The sequence below is a fragment of the Cricetulus griseus genome, chromosome 2 (assembly GCF_003668045.3).
Source record: "Cricetulus griseus strain 17A/GY chromosome 2, alternate assembly CriGri-PICRH-1.0, whole genome shotgun sequence".
Lineage (NCBI taxonomy): Eukaryota > Metazoa > Chordata > Mammalia > Rodentia > Cricetidae > Cricetulus > Cricetulus griseus.
The window spans coordinates 377,075,707-377,095,991 of NC_048595.1; the positions used below are offsets into that span (position 1 = coordinate 377,075,707).

Sequence of the window (20,285 nt, forward strand, 5' to 3'; positions counted from 1 at the left end):
TTTTTTATTTTTATTTAGTATACAGTGTTCTGCCTGCACACTAGAAGAGAGCACCAAACTTCATTACAGATGGTTGTGAGCCACTATGTGGTTGCTGGGACTTAAACTCGGGACTTCTAGAAAAATAGCCAGTGCTCTTAATCTCTGAGCCATCTCTCCAGTCCCAGACATCACTTTCTTTCTAGTCCAGGTTCAATACAATAGGTGGTGGTTTGGGAGGTGGACACTAGCACACACAGGGCCACCCAGCGAGGGGCTCCCCTACCACCCCATTCTTGGGACTGGGCAATGCAGTACATCTCAGGAGTCTTATGTCACAAGTGACCCCAGTTGTCCCTAAGTGACCTAAGTGGTGGCTTCCCTTCCACTCATTCAAACTTCTCACTTTGCTCCTGAGTAACCCCCAAAATACTCTCACAGAACATCCTGGTCTCAGACTCAGCTTTGGGGATAACTCAATCAGGGCTGAGAGTGACAATTCTCCTGCCTTCCTACATTCCAGCTTAAACATCTTTTCTGTTTTTGTTTTTTATTTTGTTTTGTGTTTTGAGACAGGGTTTCTCTGTGTAGCTTTGGAGCCTATCCTGGCACTCGCTCTGGAGACCAGGCTGGCCTCGAATTCACAGAGATCCACCTGCCTCTGCCTCCCGAGTGCTGGGATTAAAGGCGTGTGCCACCAACGCCTGGCTTAAACATCTTTTCTATACCAACTGTCCTGTACTGTGGTCACTGCTATCCTCTGCCCATACAACTGCCCAGTCTGACTTTCATCTGGGTTCCTGTCCAGCTCCACCCTGCAAGCCAGTGAGGAACCTAAGCACAGCAGCCCCAAGCTGCTGACCCCAGAGTTCTAGAACAAGATACTCTCAGGAAGATGCAGGGGAATGGTGAAGCCCACAGCAGTCCAAGCTTTTGATGACGCTGGAGGGGCCCTGCCCTCTGACACACTAATCTTATTTCTGTCCACAGCTGATTTTCACTGGTGGACTAGAGGGTTCAGAAGATTGAATGATTTGTCCCAGATCATGAACTATAGTTGGGAGACCTGGAGCCAACCTAGGCTGTAGTCTGGGGGTGGGGAGCCAATGTCATGCAGCTATGACAACAAAAGAAATACTCAGGCACATAGGATTTTAAAAACCATTTTAATGTAGTTTTAATAATTTTTGCCTAATCTACCAGATAAATCAAATAAATAGATGCTATACAATCTCTTACCCATCAGTACAAAAATAAAACCACACTCTGCACCTGCTGCCTCTCCCCAGCACATGTCCCAGGGGAAGGCCTGAGCCCCTCCCAACCCCTCCCGATACATTCATGTAGTCTGAACAAGGCTCGAAGCTCATTCTGTGCAAAGGAAGCGAGCGGTCTTGTGCTGAGACCTGGCGGCCAGGTCTGGCTCGCCACTTAAAGCAAAAACCTATACCACCTCACTGACACTGAGCTTCCCCAGTGGGCAGGAGGTGGGAGGAACTTGGCAATGAGATCACCATCTTACCAGATGATAACCACACAGCCCAAACGGGCTCAACTGTGGCACTTCGAGTGTCCACACCAGAGGCTGAGGCACATCTTTATCCCAGCCCACAGTGAGAGAAAAGTACTAGTCAACCTCTACATTCAAATGGGAAAGGGCCAAGGGAAAGATAGGCAGGTGGCCACCACTCCTCACTCTAGTACTGGCCTTGTAGGGGGTTAGTGTGTGTGTGTGTGTGTGTGGGGGGGTGGTACTGTCCACTTGGATAGCTTCAGGCCAGGAGAAGACCATGCAGCCTCTCAAAGCCTGCAGCCATTCTCTCTAGGAAGTCAGTCCATAGCCACATGACTGCCCAGAGGGATCTCCAGCTTAGGCCACAATCTCCCCGAGTTAGTGGGTGTCATAAAGGGTCATGTGAGAGAAATGGACACTGCCTGCTGCTAAAGACAGAAGACAGCTGCCCGGAAAGTCCCCTTCTCCCCCAACCACCCAAGCCTCATGATCCAAGTTATACAGGCATTTAGTCTCACGCCACTAAGGACGGGGAGCGTGACATCCACTGGATGCTGTCCCCCAGTATTGTGGACTAGCAAACCACAAAAACTGGCAAAGCAAAGTTTTAGCCACCCACCCTCACCTTCTCTGCCAGGAGCTGGGGCTCCTCCTGACTCTCCCTGCCCTGCCCTACCCCAACATTCTCTAGATTCAGGATAGAAGTGAAGCAAGTCACCACAGGAGACTGCCCCCAATGGAAGAACTGAGTTAACCCTGGACAACTGAGAATTGAGGAGGGGGAGACCACGGACAAACCCCAGACAGACACAGGGTATAGGCTCTTTGGTTTGGGAATGGGAGAGTCTAAGAGTCACCTTAACCTGGCTCCTGCAAACTCTGATGGCCTCCTAAAAACAGAATTGGGGGCTGTTGGGACCCAGCCACACAGGTTCCTGTGATGGCAGGGAGTGAGAGCAATGCGACCTTGACAAGGGAGTTGTCCCTCCTCAGGTAGGAAGGTATTAGCCTATAGGGTACCTGTGCAAACTAGCAAACTTCCCCTCACCAGGAACACAGGCTTGAGTGCAGCAGTTCATAGTTCAATCCCCACAAGGTATGAGGGGCACCCTTAGCTGTGTCATTCAGGTGGGTGGGGAGGGAACACAGAAGACAAGGACTGCCCTGAGAAAGAGAGGGGACACTCCCTCCCTGACTGCCCACACCCACTGGCATCCATGGATACCCAGATCAGCTGAGCTGCAGGAGAGGGCAGAGAGGGGTGGGGTGGGGTGCTGGAAGTCACCTGAGTCTGAAAGAACATGAACTCCTGTGGGAGAAAGGAAGGGCCAAATGTCTGCGATATTGGGTGGAAGCATCTGCACCTTGCATACCTGAAGCCTGGTCCTATCTGTCGCTGAAAGATCAGATGCCACCAGGTCCAGGCTGGGCCCAAGCTGTCTGATCCTGCCACACAGACTGATCCTGTCATGGCAGATGTGCAAGGTGGAGTGAAGGTGCCGTAGCAAGTTCATTTGTGCTGTGAATTACTCCATGTTCACGTGGTCAGTTCTAAAGGTGTGCAAGGTCCATGTGGACAGGTCTAAGACACGGGGCAGGGAGAACACACACAGGCAGTGTGTCCACACTGGGGTGGCTCAATGTGTTCACGGGCATCTACACAGGCCAGTGATGGAGGGAGCAGCACGTTCAGAGAAGGCTTGGTAGGCAGCCTCTTCTCTGGTCCAGGCCACACCCTTCGTCCTGATCCTGTCCCTGGTGGCCAAAGCCAGCCTCCATGTCCCACCACAAAGCTGGAGTAGAAAGTTCATAGTTGAGACCCAAGCCAAGGAACAGGGAGTAGACACCACCAGAGAGCTGGTGACTCCTCAAGGCAAGATCTGGACCTCCTGGGCTCCTCGACCTCTAGGATCAGTCTCTGCAAGATAGTAATAGAGGTGTACTGGGCAGGAGAGAGAGTCCATCACCATCTGGAGATGAGACCCAGGCAACACTGCCTTCCCTCCCTGTCCCAGAGGCCCCTTTGTAAACAACCCTCATGGGGCAAGGGCAGGGTGGTAGGGTCTTCCTCATGCTTCTGCTTTTTTAAAAAAATAAAGTATTTGCCCTGCTCCCAGCCCCTCCTGTCTCTGGAATTCCTCACCCAAGCCCCAAGGGACACAGTTTAAGAGGGGAAGCCGCTGTTCACAGCTTCCCACTTCGGTCTCCACTTCGGTCTCGGAAGAAGCCCTCGGCAGTCTGAGCCTCACGGAAGGTGACGGTGACGGAGTTGGCGGTGATGTCAGTCACGGTCACTTCACTTGAGGGGGGCGTGGGTGTCCAGGGAGGGGGCCCACTGGCCAGGTCTGCTTCTGCTGCTGCAGCCATGGGACAAAGACACAGATGGGCACTGAGTGGTCAGTTAGTAGTGGTGAGCAGCAGGCAGCCCATCCCTCAACATGCTTGATGAAGTTGGATGCTTAGGAGGGCATACGTGCACCTGCCCAGCAGGGGTCAAGCCCAAATCAGTCCTCCCTGTTCCACAGCTGCATGGTCACCAGGCCCTGCCAACAAGGGTCAGGGACCTTTCAGGCTTTGAGGTCTTAGGATGACTGACTGCCTTACCCTCCTCCTCTTCCTCCTCCTCCTCCTCCTCCTCAGGGCGCTGCTCCGTAGGCTCCCAGTCGCCGGTGGGCTGCAGGACATCTGGGGCTGGTGGCTCCTGCAGGGAGAGCTCCCGTCGATGGCTGTGACTCTCCAGGTGGGGCCCGCTGCGTGGCGGGAACTTCTTGTGTGAGAGCCGCAGGTACTTGTGGGCCTTGCGCGGCTTGCAGAGCGGGAAGGGCAGGATAGGCACCAAGGGGCCCTTGTCCACCAGCTCAGCTGCCCCCGCCTTGACCACTGCCCCCCCCACCGGGGGCTCCCGCTGCCGAGTGGGCATGTCAGAGAGAAGCAGAGCTCCTCCTTGCCCTTAGCTTTGTGGGAGCTCCGTAGGTCCATGCTGTACAGCTGCTACAGGGGCAAGCCAGGGGCAAGCCAGGGTGCGGTCAGCCCGCCTCCCACTGTGGCTCCTCTGGCTCATGCTATTACTTCCCCAGCGTACCCAAGTCTGTTCCATCTGCACATCCCCTGCCCATGGGCCAGGGCAGACACTGGTCAATCCCCACCCCCGCTGAGCTCAGTCATCCCTCTTGGCCACAGCATGGGCCTTGTCTCCCCAGCCAGGACTGACCCACACCATAGTAGTACACAAGTGTACAAACTGAAAAGTAACCCACAGGAGTAGGGCAGAACTCAGTGGCACAGCGCTTGCCTACCACATGCCAAGGTCCTGGATTTGATTATCGAGTGCTTTGCAAAGTTCAAAATACTAGATTTCTTAAGTTGAGGAGGTTTTTTGCCTTTTAGAGAGGGGTCTTTGCCTCCCAAGGAGCCTTGAAAGCTGAAACCAGCTGTTCAGGGAGATAGCAGAGGCAAAGGGAGACTCTGCTACTGGAATCTAGGGGTAGTCCAGCTGCAGGGCCAGCACCCCACCTGCTCTGTCCTGGGCCTTCTCTGGGAGCTGGGTCTCTGTCTGCCAACTCAACCTCAGTGAAGCAGAGCAGGATGGCACACACACCTAAGGGCTAGAACTCTAGAATGGAGAGTCTGTCTTCCCAACTAAGAGTAAAATTTGCACAGCTCCAAAAAAGAAAAGAAAAAACCCTAGATCAAGACCAAAAAAGATCCCACATTACCCTGGGACAGCATCTTCTGCCATATGCCATCAGAGACCAAGAGCTCCCAGAACAAGAGGAAGTGAGGACACATCCCAGCCCTACAGCCCACCCTGCCCACTAATCATCATGTACATTTGGCGGGGGTCACTGGTAGGAGGAGAAGGCTGCTACAGGGAACCTCAAGGCTTTCCCTGAAGCCAGCCCTCAGGAGACTTCAGGGTTTCACAAGGCATCTCATGGGAAGTTCCTCTGGGTCCTTTGCTATCTCACCCTGCCAGCTCCAGTCAGAGCTGAATTCTACCCTGCTGTGTGACCCTAGGCAAACCCCAAGCCTCAGTGAGCTATAAGTACTTCATCAAAGTGAAAAACAGAACAGAACACAAGTCTGTGTCCAACAGCACTGCCTTCTGGACCTCTGCAGAGTGACTTCAGCCAAGCCCACAAACACACTGGCTTCTTCCTTGCTCTTTGATCACCCACTTGTCTGTGAGGACAAGTCAACTTCCAGCCCTGCCTTACTGGCACATGCAGAGCAACGGAGCAGCCAAGCTTCCTGCCCCAGGCCTGAACCATCCTGAATGGATCTGAGGCTAAGATCACTCCGCAACCAGCTGAGGCAGTACCACAACACCTTCTGGACCCACAGAGACCATATAATATAATAGTTCCATTTTCAAGTTGCTGTATGGGGTAGCTTGTCACACGGCGGTGGATGTCTGATACAACCACCCTGTTTAGATATTGAGAGGGAACATGTCCAGTTGTGATGTGTGCTGGGTGCTTGTTTAGCAAAGGTCACTTTCCTTCATAGGGCCAGTTTATGACAAACCCCATGGGTCATCCACTAAAGAGAACCTGAGATAATCCAGCACCAGGAGTGGTTAAACACATACAAACTACATGCTCAGATGGGCCTTATGAAACCAAGAACACACACTTTCCTCTACCCCCTTATAGGTGAGAAAACATTCAGACCTGCCCAGAATCACTGAACCATGTGGCTTCACACTCTTTTGGCTTCTATGCCAAGGCTTAAGACATCCTGAGAATGAGCAGAAACCTCTATAAGGCAGGACAACATAGGCTTCATGGTCTTCTCCCCACTCAGAGACATGGTTCTATGAGTCTGCTGTGCCAAGATCATGTTCAGCATGCTAAGGGTGTCCAGTTCTTGAATGTGGCAACCCTAGCCTGCCACACTTCTTTAACCCTAAGACCCTAGGTTACTTTGTGTTTAGATATGGCTTATTTACAGTATTTCAAGCTCTCAAAAACTGGCTACATGTCTACCCCAACACAGGCTGTCTTCCCTGGCTCCAATTCCACATGTGGCCTTTATGCAACTACTGAAACGTACCCATGGCCAGTAGTTCCACAGTACTGGGTGGTGCTGGGTAGGGTGAGTAAGTGAGCTTGAGGACCAGTGCACATGCAGGTGGGGGCAGGCAGGGCAGGAAGAGGGGGGGGCTCAGAAACAGTGGTTACCTGCAGCGGAAGCCGCTTGGGTTTCGGACCTCTCTTCCTATACCCTGATGCTCGATCTCTCTCCTCCCTGGGAGTATGAAGAAGGTGGCAGAAGAAAAAGAAATACTGGTGACATCTAAGAGGAAGCACCCCCCCATGTGCCTGGGTTGAGGACATAGGCCACCCCATACACCCCCCATTGGGGTCAACATTCAACTTCCAGGACTCAGCCTTTACTCTGAAAACATCCAGGTCCTTGTTCCACTCCAGGGCCACACTGCCTATGGTATGGAGGACCCCATAAGAATGGAGCTCTGCTATTTACTCTCACTCAGCAAGAATCCAGTTGGTCTTGAGTGTCTTGGGGCACTAAGGACCATAGCAAGTTCCTTGGCAAGGGGAGTTCGACCCAGCCAATCCATTTGGGACCTATTGGAATCCGAAGAGAAAGGGCCCCACCTCACCTGAGTAGGGGATGGGAAAGAGTGCCCTGCTAGGTGCCATCCTTACAAAGCCACCCTCAACCAAGATTCCACATGGCAGTGTCAAAGACATGGAGACACTACATCCTCTTTGGCTGTCTGTCCACTCATTCTCCTGTAACCCCACCACCAAGACCTCATAGACAGCACAAAGAAGATAGAGCTGGGAACTCACTCATTCTCCATTAATGCTGGGAGACCGTAGGCCACCTCTCATCTGGGCTATCCATAAACATAAACCAATCTTCCCCAAATGTCTTAAATTGCTCTTCTTGGTGGCAGCTGCCACACCCCTGCCAGGCAATGATCTCCTGATTTGAGGAGTGGGCACCTGGCCTTGACTGTTCCTGCTGCTTTCTTTGCCACAATCTAAGATAGTCCCCACATCCAAGCTTGTGGCACACGTCTATAATTCCTTCCAGCACTTGGGAGGCAGAGGCAAGAGGATTGCCACATATAAGGCCTGCCAGGTCTATATAGTGAGTTTCAAGCTAGTCAGGACTATATAGTGAGACCCTGTATCACAAAACCAAGACAATATATAGGACTCTCTCAGTGACACAACCCTTTAGACCAGTGCTTCTCAATCTTCTTAATGCTTCAACCCTTTAACACAGTTCCTCAGGTTATGGTGATCTAAAACCATAAAATTATTTTCATTGCTTTATCATAACTGTAATTTTGTTACTATTATAAATCATAATGTAAATATCTGTGTTTTCCAATGGTCTTAGGTGACTCCTGTAAAATTGTTGTTTGACTCCCAAAGGGATCATAACCCACAGGTTGAAAACCACTGCTTTAGCCCAAGATCTCACCAAGAAGCAGGGAGAGCAGACAGAAACTGTGGGATAGGAAGACTATCATAACGAGTTAAGAGCAATGATGAAGGGCTGGAGAAATGACTCAGCAGTTAAGAGTACTGGCTGCTCTTGTAGAAAACTCAAATTCCCAGCACCCATATGAGAGCTCTCAGACCATTAGTAAACTCCAGTTCTAGGGGGATATGACGCCCTCTTTTGGCCTCTAGAGGTACTAGAGGCATGCACATGGAACATTCACACATATACATAAAATTAAATAAATATTAAAAAGAGCAATGGTCTCTTCCCTTTGCCTCTGCCATCGTGTACTATGGCTTCTCGATATGCCTTCTCACAAGACTTTCAGAATCAAATGAGTCCTGGCCAAGAGACAAAAACAAAACTAACTGTCCTATTCCTCAATGGATTCAGATGGAAACTGGTAACAAAATCAGGTACAACTGCAAGAGAAGACACTGGAGGAGAATAAGGCTGGGTCTGTAAGGAGTTACACAATGGCAAGACTGAGAGTTGACAGTGAGTTGTAGTCATTGATCAAGCCTACAAGATGGAGTTCAACATTTTTAACATGGAGACCCGGTCATGTTTAAGTTGGGGGAGTGGTCTGTCCAGTAATAAAACGTAGTCTTAAAAAAAAAAAAGAACAATGGTCTCAAAAAAAAAAAAAAAAAAAAAAAAAACCACACAACAAAGGGAACAATGAAGACACAACCTTTGAATCTCTGAATGTGCTTCCAGAAGCCTTTGGGGAGAAGCAATCTGGTAGCAATGATGGGCTGATCAGGTCATGCCCTTACTGTCCTATCCCTGTTCCTGTTGGCAAAGCTCCTGGACAAACTGTCTAACTGCTCAGGGGGTTTAGATTCCTCATTCCAATGACACCCTCCTTCCTGTGTCAAGAGATTACCATGAAGTGGCCAGGCATTGGTGGCGCACACCTTTAATCCCAGCACTCAGGAGGCAGACAGATCTCTGTGAGTTCAAGGCCAGCCTGGTGTACACAGAATCCCAGGATAGCCAGGGCTACAAAGAGAAACCCTGTCTCAAAAACAAACAAACAAATAAAAGCAAAATAAAATAAAAACAGACAAACAACAGCAAAAGCAGTTGTAAGAACTAGACACAGTAGCACACACCCTAAGTCCAGAAAGTAGGAGAAAGAAGAAAGTGGATGAGCCACAAGTCCAGGTAGGCCAAGGCTACAGGGCGAAAACTGGACTCTGTAAAAACAGGCATGGGGTAGGGGACCCTGTTGAGATCTTTCAGTTAGTAAACAGCTCATTGCTAAGTCTGACAACCTGAGTTCTATCCCTGGGATCCACAGGGTGGGAGAGAACTAATACAAGTTACCCTTTAATCTTCATAAATGCACAGTGGTACTCGCGTGTGTGTGTGTGTGTGTGTGTGTGTGTGTGTGTGTGTGTGTGTGTGTGTGTTACACAAATGTTAACTTTAAAAAAGTAACAGTTGTGCCACACTCCATGGTCCAGGTGGATCACGACTCTCAACAAGGTGCTAACAGGAGGTCAGAGGCCAAGCTGGAAGCCTTCTTCACATCCCTGGCCTTGCTTGACCTCATCAGACTTCCTTCTTTGACAGGGAGTCCGATACTGTCATTCCCACATGGGATGCATCTATCTGTCAGTGCTTCTGAATGAATCCTCAGCCTGGGACTAGGGAGACACCAACAGGACACAGGAACAGGGTTAGGTGCCCATCACCTTTCCCTGCCACACACCCCTAACCCACACCCTGCCCTAAAAGACTCTTGCCCGGGGCCAAGCCACCACCAGGCTTCCTGAGTTGTCTTGGAGCTGGCCTCAGGCCAGGCCCCAAACAGGCAAGCCCTTACTTCTCCTCGTAGGCCATGACAAGGCGGGGATCCAGGATGTGCTCCTCTGGCTCCCATGTGCTGTACCTGGGGAGAAGAACAAAAGGTCAGTGATGCCCTGCCATCACCAGTGTCATAGAGGCTGTACTCTGTACCAGCCTATCATCTAGCCTTGGCCAGATGTGAGATCTGAGAGCCTTACCGTAGGCTTTTTCTGTAGGTGCTGGGATTTGAACTCAGTTCTCCACCGTTGTGTAGTGAGCATTTTACAGACTTTTTACATTTTACTCCACACTTTTTATTATTTAGAGGTCTTTATTTTTATTTTGTATCACAACTCCCCTCATTTGTGCCACACTGTAATCAGACTTCTACTACAGACTCCAATTAGATCTACTGTCCTCCTGAGGACTACGGGTGCCTCTGTTCCCCATCTCACAGCCTGGCAGGGGCTCCAGGGCTAGCCTATCTGGGTTCAAATACCAGCTCTGACCCTCGCTGACTGTATAACCTTGAGCTATGTACTCTGTAGCCCTGTGCTTCCCTGTCCCTCTCTGTGAAGAACTCAAGCACTGACTAAAGGTCTCGGGGCTATTGAGTGTAGTACCTGGCAGAGAGAGAGGGTTTTGCTATCTGTGGTTTTTATGTCTCTCGGTCCCAGCCCCAGCCATCAAGCAAGGACTGCAGCCCTTTTTCCCTGAGCTTAGCCCACAACAGGTGTCTGGTAAACATCTAGTGATAACAAGTATCTTAAAAACAAAAACAAAAATAAATTTCTAAAGCAGTAAGTGGGAATACAAGTAGAATTTTTTTTTTTTTTTGCTCTTTCTGAAACAGAGTTTCTCTGTGTAGTCCTGGCTGTCCTGGAACTTGCCCTGTAGACCAGGCTAGCCTTGTCAGAAATCAACCTGACTCTGCCTTGTGAGTGCTGGGATTAAAGGCGCATACCACCACCACCCAGCAAGTATAAAATTCTTAATTAAAAATGGATAGATGGATGCCTGGGTGTGCTGGTCTACATACTGAGTTCCAAGCCAGCCAGAACTACATAATGAGAACCCGTCTCAAAAACAACAACAATAACAACAACAAACAAACAAAACCAAACCATGCTCAATTATACCATTCCTAGGCATGTACTGAAAAGACTGATCTGTGTTCATTTCTGCTCTATTCATCATAGTTAGGAAATGGAACCAGCCTAGATGTTCATCAAGTAATGAACAGATAGTGAAATGTGGCACACATATGTAATGGAATTTTATTCAGATGTAAAGAAAAATTAAAGTACAAAATTTACAGGAAAATGGATGGAAGTAGAAAATACACTAAATGAAGTAAACCAGGTACAGAAAGACAAACACCTCATGCTCTCATATAGATGGAGCCTAGCTGCAGATTTTCTTTATTTTTTTCTTTGTTTGGTTTTTCGAGACAGGGTTTCTCTGTGTAGCTTTGGAGCCTGTCCTGGAACTAGCTCTTGTAGACCAGGTTGGTCTTGAACTCCGAGATCTGCCTGCCTCTGCCTCCCAAGTGCTGGGATTAAAGGCATGTGCCACCACCGCCCTGCCCTAGCTACAGATTTTCAAATTTGTTTTAATTCAGTGTGTGAAGGTCAGGAAACTAGGAAGATCCCAGGAGACAGAGGGAAAGAAATGGGAGGGGCAGAACAGAACCCAAGCATCCAAGTTGAGCAGAGTGCCAGGGGTGGAAGGTTTAAGTGGGGATGAGAGGAAGGGATGGGGGAGTTAATCAAAACTTACAGATGTCTGAAAAGTTAATGCAAAACCCACTCATCTGTAAGCTAAATTTTGGGTTTTTGTTTTTGAGACAGGGTTTCTCTGTGTTGTCCTGGCTGTCCTGGAACTCACTCTGTAGACCAGGCTGGCCTCGAACTCAGAGATCCACCTGCTTCTGCTTCCCGAGTGCTGGGGTAAGCTATTTTTTAAAAAACAGAGGTTGGAGATGGCTCAGCTGTTAAGAGCATGGGCTGCTCTTGCAGAAAGCAAGAATTCAGTTCCCAGCACCCATGTCAGGTAGCTCACAACTACTTGTACCACATAGCTGGAGGGTGGGGGAAAGGGGAGTGTGTGTGTGTGTATGGGGTTCTATGCCCTTTTCTGGTCTCCTTGGGCACCTGCACTCATGTGCACGTAACCACACGTATACACAGAACTACTACTAATAATAATAAAATCAAGTAAATATATCTTAAAGGAAGATTAAGGGTTGGTAAAGGCACTTGCTGCCCAACTTGACAATTTGAGTTTGATCCCTAGTACCTACCAGGTAGATGGAGAGAACCAAGTTGTACTCTAACCATCACAGTGAGATTCAAATGCACCTTCCCACAAGTACACACCGTGTACGTACACACACACACACACACACACACACACACACAATATTTTGCAAGACACCATTGTGAATGGGGGTATCCTACATGAGTGGATGCTGCTGTTCCCAGAAAGCAGAGGTTATTTAATGAAAATGGCAGTGCCAGTAATGAGAGGCCTCCCTATGAGATGTTTGATAAGAAGGTCTGAGGGCCCAAAACAAAACAGGTTATTGTCACTGTTCTTGGTTGCCCAACAAAATTAGGTGGTAGGACCCTAATGCTGAAGACCCAATGTATTTTGATTATAGGACATAGATCATCAAGCTAAAACTGACCCGGGGGCTTCTTCTTGGTTAGTTTTCATAGTTCTGAAAAGTACCATGCAGGCTGCTTGCTATCATATTGACCTGCTTGGCAAGATGCTGTCAATGTTGTAACCGAGGCGTAAATGGTAAGTAACCAACTGCTTTCTGATTTGACTTGAGGCCAACTCCACAAGACAAATTTATGTCTGGGGCTGTAAGCCTGGTTAAAATACCATAGGAGAAGTTGGGCAGTGGTGGTGCACATCTTTAATTCCAGCACTCAGGAACCAGAGGCAGGTGGAACTCTGTGAGTTCATTCTGAGAAACCCTGTGTCAAGAAACCAAAAAAAAAAGAAAAAAGGCCCATGGAAGGGAAATCATAACCCCTAAAAGGGAACCTATCAGGTGTTTTGCTGAAGGGACATGCTGTCAAAGTGTCTTCTAAGCATTTGTTTATACCCATAGACCTATGCTGTTCTCAACCTTAGAGAAACTACTTTTTGCAGTAGGCAGAACAATGCAGACTCAAAAATGGTTAAAGTGCCAGGCATGGTGGCACGTGCCTTTAGCCCCAGCACTCAGGAGGCAGAGGCAGGCGGATCTCTACGAGTTTGAGGCCAGTCTGATCTACAGAGTGAGTTCTAGGATAACCAAGGCTATTGCACAGAGAAATGTGGAATAGAGTATTTGTTTGTAAAGATGTATTGCTGTTTCACCTTGCCTGCCTAAGGCACCTGACTGGTCTAATAAAGAGGTAAATGGCCAATAGCTAGGCAGAGGAGGGCTAGGTGGGGCTAGTGCACAAAGATAAAAGGGGAGCCAGCCAGATGGACATGAAGGAAGCTGAAAAGCAGGATGGACAGTATGCAGATGAGGTAAAGGAGTCTCGGGGCAGCACACAGATTAATAGAAATGGGTTAAGTTATAAAAGCTAGCTAGAAACAAGCCTAAGCTAAAGGCCAAGCATTCATAATTAATAAGTTTCTGAGTCATGGTGTGGGGGCTGGCAGTCCAAGAAAGCCTGCTACAGAAAAACACAAAACAAAACACAAAGGTCTAAGTGCTAAGAATAAGTTATAGTTTGAGTGCTCAGCCCTAAATGGACATCTATATTAGCTCCCCCCACCAAAAATCTAAGGAAACATCACATAAAGGCAGGCAGAAAGATATAAGAGGCAGAGGATAAGGAGGGTTGTAAGATGCTGTCCTAGACACAACATGGCTACCATATCCCTGTACTCACAGGAGCTGTAGCTATTTGTATAAAATGGAGCCTGGCAACATTATACTATAGATGAGGGTGCAGCACACAAAACTATGCCCTTAGCTGAGGAACCACTGGCAGTCCATAGCTTCTAGGAAAGAAGTCATTTTTCTTCAGAGATGTGTCTACTGGTAAGACACCCATGAAACCCCACATCCATGTATAAGCAATCACAATTAAAACTCAGGGACTATAAATATATGCACACACACAAACATGGGGACACACTGGGAAGAACGGTTCTAATAAAAGATGAAAGGGAACTGGAAACCAGGTGCACGCCTTTAATTCCAGCACTCCCAAGGTAGAGGCAGGGTTTCTGAGTCCTGGAGTTCCCTCTGGAGACCAGGTTGGCTTCCAACTCCAGAGATCCACCTGCCTCTGCCTTCTTAGTGCTGGGATTAAAGGCTTGCACCACCATGCTCAGTGCTATATAATTAAAAAAAAAAAAATAGACCAAGGCCATGTCCAAGGTCCTCCTGGAGAAAGCAGACAACTGGCTCAAGTCAGCCCCAGGTGTTCTAGGAAATCTGCTGAGCTGACCTCAACCAGGGCAAGTGAAACTCATGCCTTCTGCCCAATAAAGGGAGAGCCAGTCTGCCCACTGTACCCTCTCTGCCTGCTCACCCTCTCTGGCTTGCCCTGCCCACCTTCAGGCCCATTCCTTACTGCTGCAGCTACTATATGATTCCCAGAAAGTCTATCTGCACCTCATCTAAAGAACTGCTTCCACTGTCTGTCACAAATGCACCAGGCTACTCTGAGGAATCCCCCATTATTTCACCGAAGCAGGTTCCTAAATAATCACTCCAGTTTACAAGATGAAAAAGCAGAGGCATAGCGATTGAGCAACTTGCCCAAGGCAACCTCGTTGGGCTCCCCACAAACTGGAGCATCCCTGGGGCAGGATTACTGCCTATATCTAGGCACTTTTAGCCCTACAAGCTGTGAAATCACAGAAACGGGAGCAGCAGGAGGAATGGAGGTGGGAAAAACGCTAAACCCTCCCCCCGCCCTGCAAAGTGAAGCAGCAGGGTCTTGCAGAAGGGTCCAAAACTGGCTACAAAGTGCCTCTGTAAGGATCTAGTGCACTTAGAGATCGCTCTCCCAGGGCGAGGGTGGGGAGCCCAGATCACTGGAAACCTATCTGGGCGGGGCATGCCCTCCTGCTGGAGATAAACACGACCACGTGACCATGGCCCCGCCCCCTCACGGTAAACAAGCTCCGCCAGCGTCCCAGCCCCTGAGAGAGCCGGGGTCAGACGATTGGGGTGGGGCGCCAGCACCCCAAGCAAGACAGGTCGCCTGGCCCTAGCCTGCTGTTCCAGGGTGGGGGAGGGTACTGCGTAGCTCTACGCAGAAACCGGGCGAGCAGGAGCCACGCGGAGACGGGCCAGCGGCAGCTCCAGCTCCATGACTCTAGTTTCAACCGCCCCAACTGCTGAAGCTCATTCTAAACCGGGTCTTCCTGTAATCCCTTAGCTTTTAGTTGTAGAGAAGATTCGACGTGTTAAGCCACATGACCCACATACTTGATTGTGGTGCATAATAAAATCCAAGTAGCGTTCATTAAACCAGCTTCAGAAGCATAGGAGTTGCAGGCATGATTGCCAGGGCTAAACCAGGCTTCTGGGCCTAGAGAGGGAGGCTCTGTATCTGTCTGCCAGGGTGCATTAGTGACTCCTAGCGGGCTTCATTTACACACGAGGCACAGCCAAGTTAAAGAGTTTTTCCTCGGATTACTGCTTGTCAATCATAACCAAAGTTCATAAGGAGGCATGATGGTCTGACACTAGAAAAGCTAACAAGACACACCAGGGCCCCTGTAGTGGCGCTGGCCATGTATACCAGGGGTAGATCAGAATCTCAAATAAGGACTCTCCATCTGTAAAGTGGGTGATGTCTGGCTCATACTGGGGCTCTCACACTGGCAGCTTGATAAATGACGTCAGTCTTTCTGAAAAGATGGAGCTATATGCGTGTGAAGATAGAGAGCAGTAGGGTGCTGGGCAGGCAGAGGGAAAAATGGAGTACCCACATGTCTCTGAGGCAAACAGAGCACCTGTAGCAACACCCTCTGCCTAATGCCCCCAGGAGATCCAAAAGTCTAGCACATTCACCGGGAAGAAAATGGGCAGGAACAAAATGGCTCTGCAGTGGCCTAGCAAAGGTACCTTCCTGTAGCTGAGGAGGGTAGCTACAAAATGGGAGGACCTCACCCTGGCCAGACTCCCGGGTCAGGCCACATTTCTCAGCCTCTGCTTGAAGTCAGTGCCCTGAAAACCAGCGGGACCTGACCCACACAGGTGGCAGGCATCATATGAAAAGGACATTGTGAGGTGGGGGTTAGCAGTTATGTTCCTGTAATGACCTACTCTGAGCCTCAGTTTCTCCATCTGAAAAGACCATATTATTCTAAGAAAACTTAAAACTCCTATTTGGAATGAAGTCTTTCCAACACAAAAACAGCCCGAAGGCCCACTCAGCTAACCCTGTACTAGTAGTTCAACTCTCAGAACACTGGTTCTGTGAGAGGCTTTCGGGGGGTTCAGTATTAAAGACCAACAGGTACGGGCTGAGGAGTTGCCCAAGGGCTCCTAAGAACCCACTGGGCAGCCAGGCCTGAAATATAGAAGCAAAGAAAACAGAAGGTATCACCCTCAGGTGATCTAGTCAAAAGGCTTCAGGTGAAATAGGAGAGCTCTCAAGGCCCTCATTCCCCTTCTCCTCAGGAGAAGTTCTTGATGTGGTCAGCGGCAGCTAGTTAGCTGCATGTGCACAGCAGACTGAGCCCTGTTCAGGTTCACTCCCCCTTTGCCACTTTGCCCAAGCCAGATGACCACTAGTGGTCAGTGGAGGGCCATTCGAGAAAAATGGGGTAGAGCAAGGAAGGGGTCATCAGCATACCACCTGGATGCCTGTGGTCTACCCTGAACCACTGTCCAGGCCTCTTTCACCTTGCCAGGATAAGAAGCCTGTAAGAGAAGTGAAGTCCCAGGCCACTGAACCCACTTGGTAGAGGAGGAAGCTGAGGCGTTTGGGGACTGACTTCCCCTCTTCCCAGCATCCCTCCTCCAGGATACCCCAGGGCACAATCACAGGTCCGCCCTCTTCCACCCCCCCTCCCCCAACACACACACAAGAGCAGAAGAAAGTTCCAGGGCTATCAGAGCCATCAGGAAAGCTGAGGGAGTTTCCAGAAGCCAGTCTCTAGGAGGCAGGGCAGAGCATCCACAAACCAATAGAAAGGTCCTGTATCTAGCCTGTTCCCAACCCCAACAGCTCTTTGCTGGGAGGTGACTGGTTAGAGAGAAGGTTCCTCATCAGGCTTCAACACCAGAGGCCCACTAGCTGTACTAGGTATCATACCTAGCTCTCACTATTCCACAACACCAGGAAAGAATATTGGGAAGACACAGAGGAGAGGCCTGAATAAATGGTCAGGCTTAGTTCAAGTCCCAGCTCTGTCTTCCCTTGCTGTATGGCCTGAGGCAAGTCCCTTCTGTCTCAGACTCCATTTCCTCACCTGAAGAGCTCAGAATCACACCCACTTAAAAAGAATGCCTGTAAACTTACTCTGTAGACAAGAGAGTACCATCTAAATACAAGATGACCAGGTTCTACCCCTCCCTAGGCCACTGCACTGACTACCGGGGATCCACTGCCCAAGGTTCCCATCTCACCTAGCACTGTACCTGTTCCACATGGGGGACCCCCTCACTTGGCCAGCAGCCATTGAGGGAGCCAGGGTGCTAGGTAGGCCTTAACTCCCATGGCCAGAAGAAGGGGACAGGATAAGGAGAGGAGCACAAAACCCCTAGCAGAGGGGACCTGAGGCCTCGGAAAGCTGGTGATTTTGTCAGGATTTGCTGTTCAGTCATAAAAGCACCAGGAGCTGAAGCCATTGTGGGGAGGAGATGACAGGCAGGGGACACACACAGGAGGCTTACTTGGGGGGCCATCCTTTCCACTTCACCAGATACTCGACTTTGCCCTGTGGGGGAGAAAAAAAAGACAGTGAGGTACACACACCCCTTACAACCACCTGCAGGACAACAAGGGCCAAAGGACTCTCTGCAACAGTACAGTACTACCAACCTATGAATGGCAAGGCTCTCTCTCTACCAGAAACAACTCCCCCAAACTCTCACTACTACATGACCATCCCATAGCCCTCCCCCTGTCCCAGACATCCGTGGAATCCAAGACAGGCGCTCATGTCACAGCGGGAACCTGAGACCACGTGGAAGCATGCATACATAGTCATGCACAGTGGCTGAAGTCCCAAGCCAAGACCCTAGCTTTCCTCTCTTGGAGGCTGCCCAGCAGGACCCCACTAAAAGGCGTCCAGCCCTTCCTCCTTGTTGGAAACTGGACTCTCAAGGGAAAGAGACTCCAGCCAATGCTCATGTACTGGCTGAAGCGTATCCATATGAAAGCTTTGAGATTCATTCGTAGTACCTTGTCCAAGTTCTCCTCCCTAGCACCACACAGTGGACAGTTCTTTATGAGAATCACCTTGTCCGCCAAAGGCATCTGTATTTACTTCCTCCTTCATCCTGCCTGCACCTGTGTCCTTGCCAGAATACCAACCGAAAAAAAAAGAGAGCTTTGGGCTCAGAGTGGTATCTAAAACAGCTGCCTCCGTATAGGTTTGTAGTGCAGGGCTGAGCGAATTAAGTGTTCCCTTTTTGACCTGCCCCTGTGCCCTGTTGGGGGACATGATGGCTATACCTGCTTCAGTCTAGAACCCTGGGAAGGCAGATCTAACCAACAGTCACAGACCCAAGCCACCCTCTCTGGGCCCACCCAAACCGGCCTGCTGAGGATCCCACAGCAGGTGCCTGCACTTCAGTCAAGTGGGAGAATGTGGCTCTCAAGAGCTTCTCAAGGAGTTGCAGGGAGAAAAGGGAAGGGGACCTCCTGTAGATCCAGGAGCAATTTTTTCCATGCATTTGCCCAGATCCAAGTTCACTCTGGGATGAGCTCCTCAGCAAGCACGTGCACAAAGAGCGTACACTTGAGGTCTGGACCGGAAACTCCAGGCTGAGATGTGTGGTCCTGAGCGCGGCAGAACCGCCTCCTCAAATCTCAGGGTATGAGTGGAAGGCCTAGGCAGAGGGGGGCGGGGCTTCGAGGATGCCCCAACAAGAGTGGCCCAGGCTTCGGAGGAGCGGCACCCGGCTGGTAGGTGGGGGAGGGGAGGATTGGGGGAGGAGAAGAAAGGTGTGTCGGGGGTGGGGGGGGGGGACTGGGATGGGGAAAGTCAAAGTCCAACAGGAAAACTTCAGACCCACAGGAGACTTTTCCAAAGCTCTGCTGCCAACTTCAAAGGGCTTGGTACTAAAAACCCCGAGGGCCGAGTTCGAGACTCACTTCGACTCTAACGCACTACCAAGTTGCTTCCTCAACTTGAGCTTTAGTCTCCTTGAAAGTGAGCGCAAGGGGAACGAGGAGGAATGGAGCTCAGACGCTCCAGTCCGTCCTCATCTATCTCCATCCCAGACGGCCTCAGATGCACCAGCATCTCAGGGCAACAACTTTAACTCTATTGGCCCTACCTGGTGGCGGGGAAAGTGAAGAACCGGCTGTGAGGCGGACCAAGCGGCGCAGGGTCCCCAGGTGTCGTCCCCCCCGCACCCCGCACCACTTCCCGCTCTGCCCGACCTGGAGGGGGCGGTGCTGGGGAGCAGGAGGCGACCTCGCCGCGTCGCGGGAGCCGCCCCCGAGCAGCCTCACCTTCCGCACGCGCTTCTTCCGGATGCTCTCCACCGCAAACACCTGCTCGCCTATGGCTGACAGCTCCATGCGGGGCGGCGGGCGATGGGCCGGGGGCCGGGCCGGGTCGGGGGTGGAGCTGCGGGGCCGCGGCCGCTGCGCGCGATGCTCGGGCCGGCGGGGACCCCGTCAGGCGCTGCCGGACACGCACGCGCACGCGCGCACACCCCCTAGCGCTCCCTCACGCCGCCGACGTTCCATTTTTGAACCTGCGCAACGTTTTCCTCAGCGCCAGCGGACGGGCGCGCGCGCGCGCGCGCGGGCGGGCCTCTGAGAACGCCCAGAGGGTCAGCCCCGCCCCTCCCTACCAGGACCACGCCCCTCTTCTCCCTAACCCCGCCTGCTGGCCAAGTTGGGCGCCTGGCAGCGCGTCTGATGCTCCCGAGTTATTTGGAGCTTGGGATCTGAACGCAACCGTCTGCGGTGCACCCCATCTCTCTACTCGGCTTTTGAGCTGGACGTGATCATTTCTCCCAAGCCTTCCCAATGACTCGGAAGGTCCGAAATGGTGTGGCCCTGAAACCGACAGTATCAGGCCTGCAATCTCAACACTTGGGCAGCTGAGGCAGGAGGATCAGGAGTTCACGGCCAGCCTGAGCTACCTAAGACCCTGTCTCAAATAAATAAATTAAATCAAGGGTTGGAGAGACGGCGTTGTGTTTATGAGCAGTTGCTGCTCTTTCAGAGGACCCAGTTCGGTTCCCAACACCCACATTATGGTTCACAACCATAGTTCCAGGGAATTCGGTGGTATCCTCTGATCTACGTCGCACGTGCGTGGGCAAGCAGCAACTACTCACACCCATAAA

At 50.6% G+C, this 20,285-nt stretch overlaps 1 protein-coding gene across 1 annotated transcript; it reads right to left on the reverse strand.

Annotated features, from left to right (window-relative positions):
* Positions 1-1,126: 1,126 nt before the first annotated feature.
* Positions 1,127-19,727, reverse strand: Cbx7 (chromobox 7). Its single transcript, XM_035440770.1, is given in 7 exon segments — positions 1,127-3,846; positions 4,097-4,376; positions 4,379-4,483; positions 6,676-6,742; positions 9,813-9,878; positions 17,649-17,692; positions 19,438-19,727. Coding segments are annotated over 7 exon segments (801 nt in total). The 5' UTR covers positions 19,507-19,727; the 3' UTR covers positions 1,127-3,676.
* Positions 19,728-20,285: the final 558 nt, after the last annotated feature.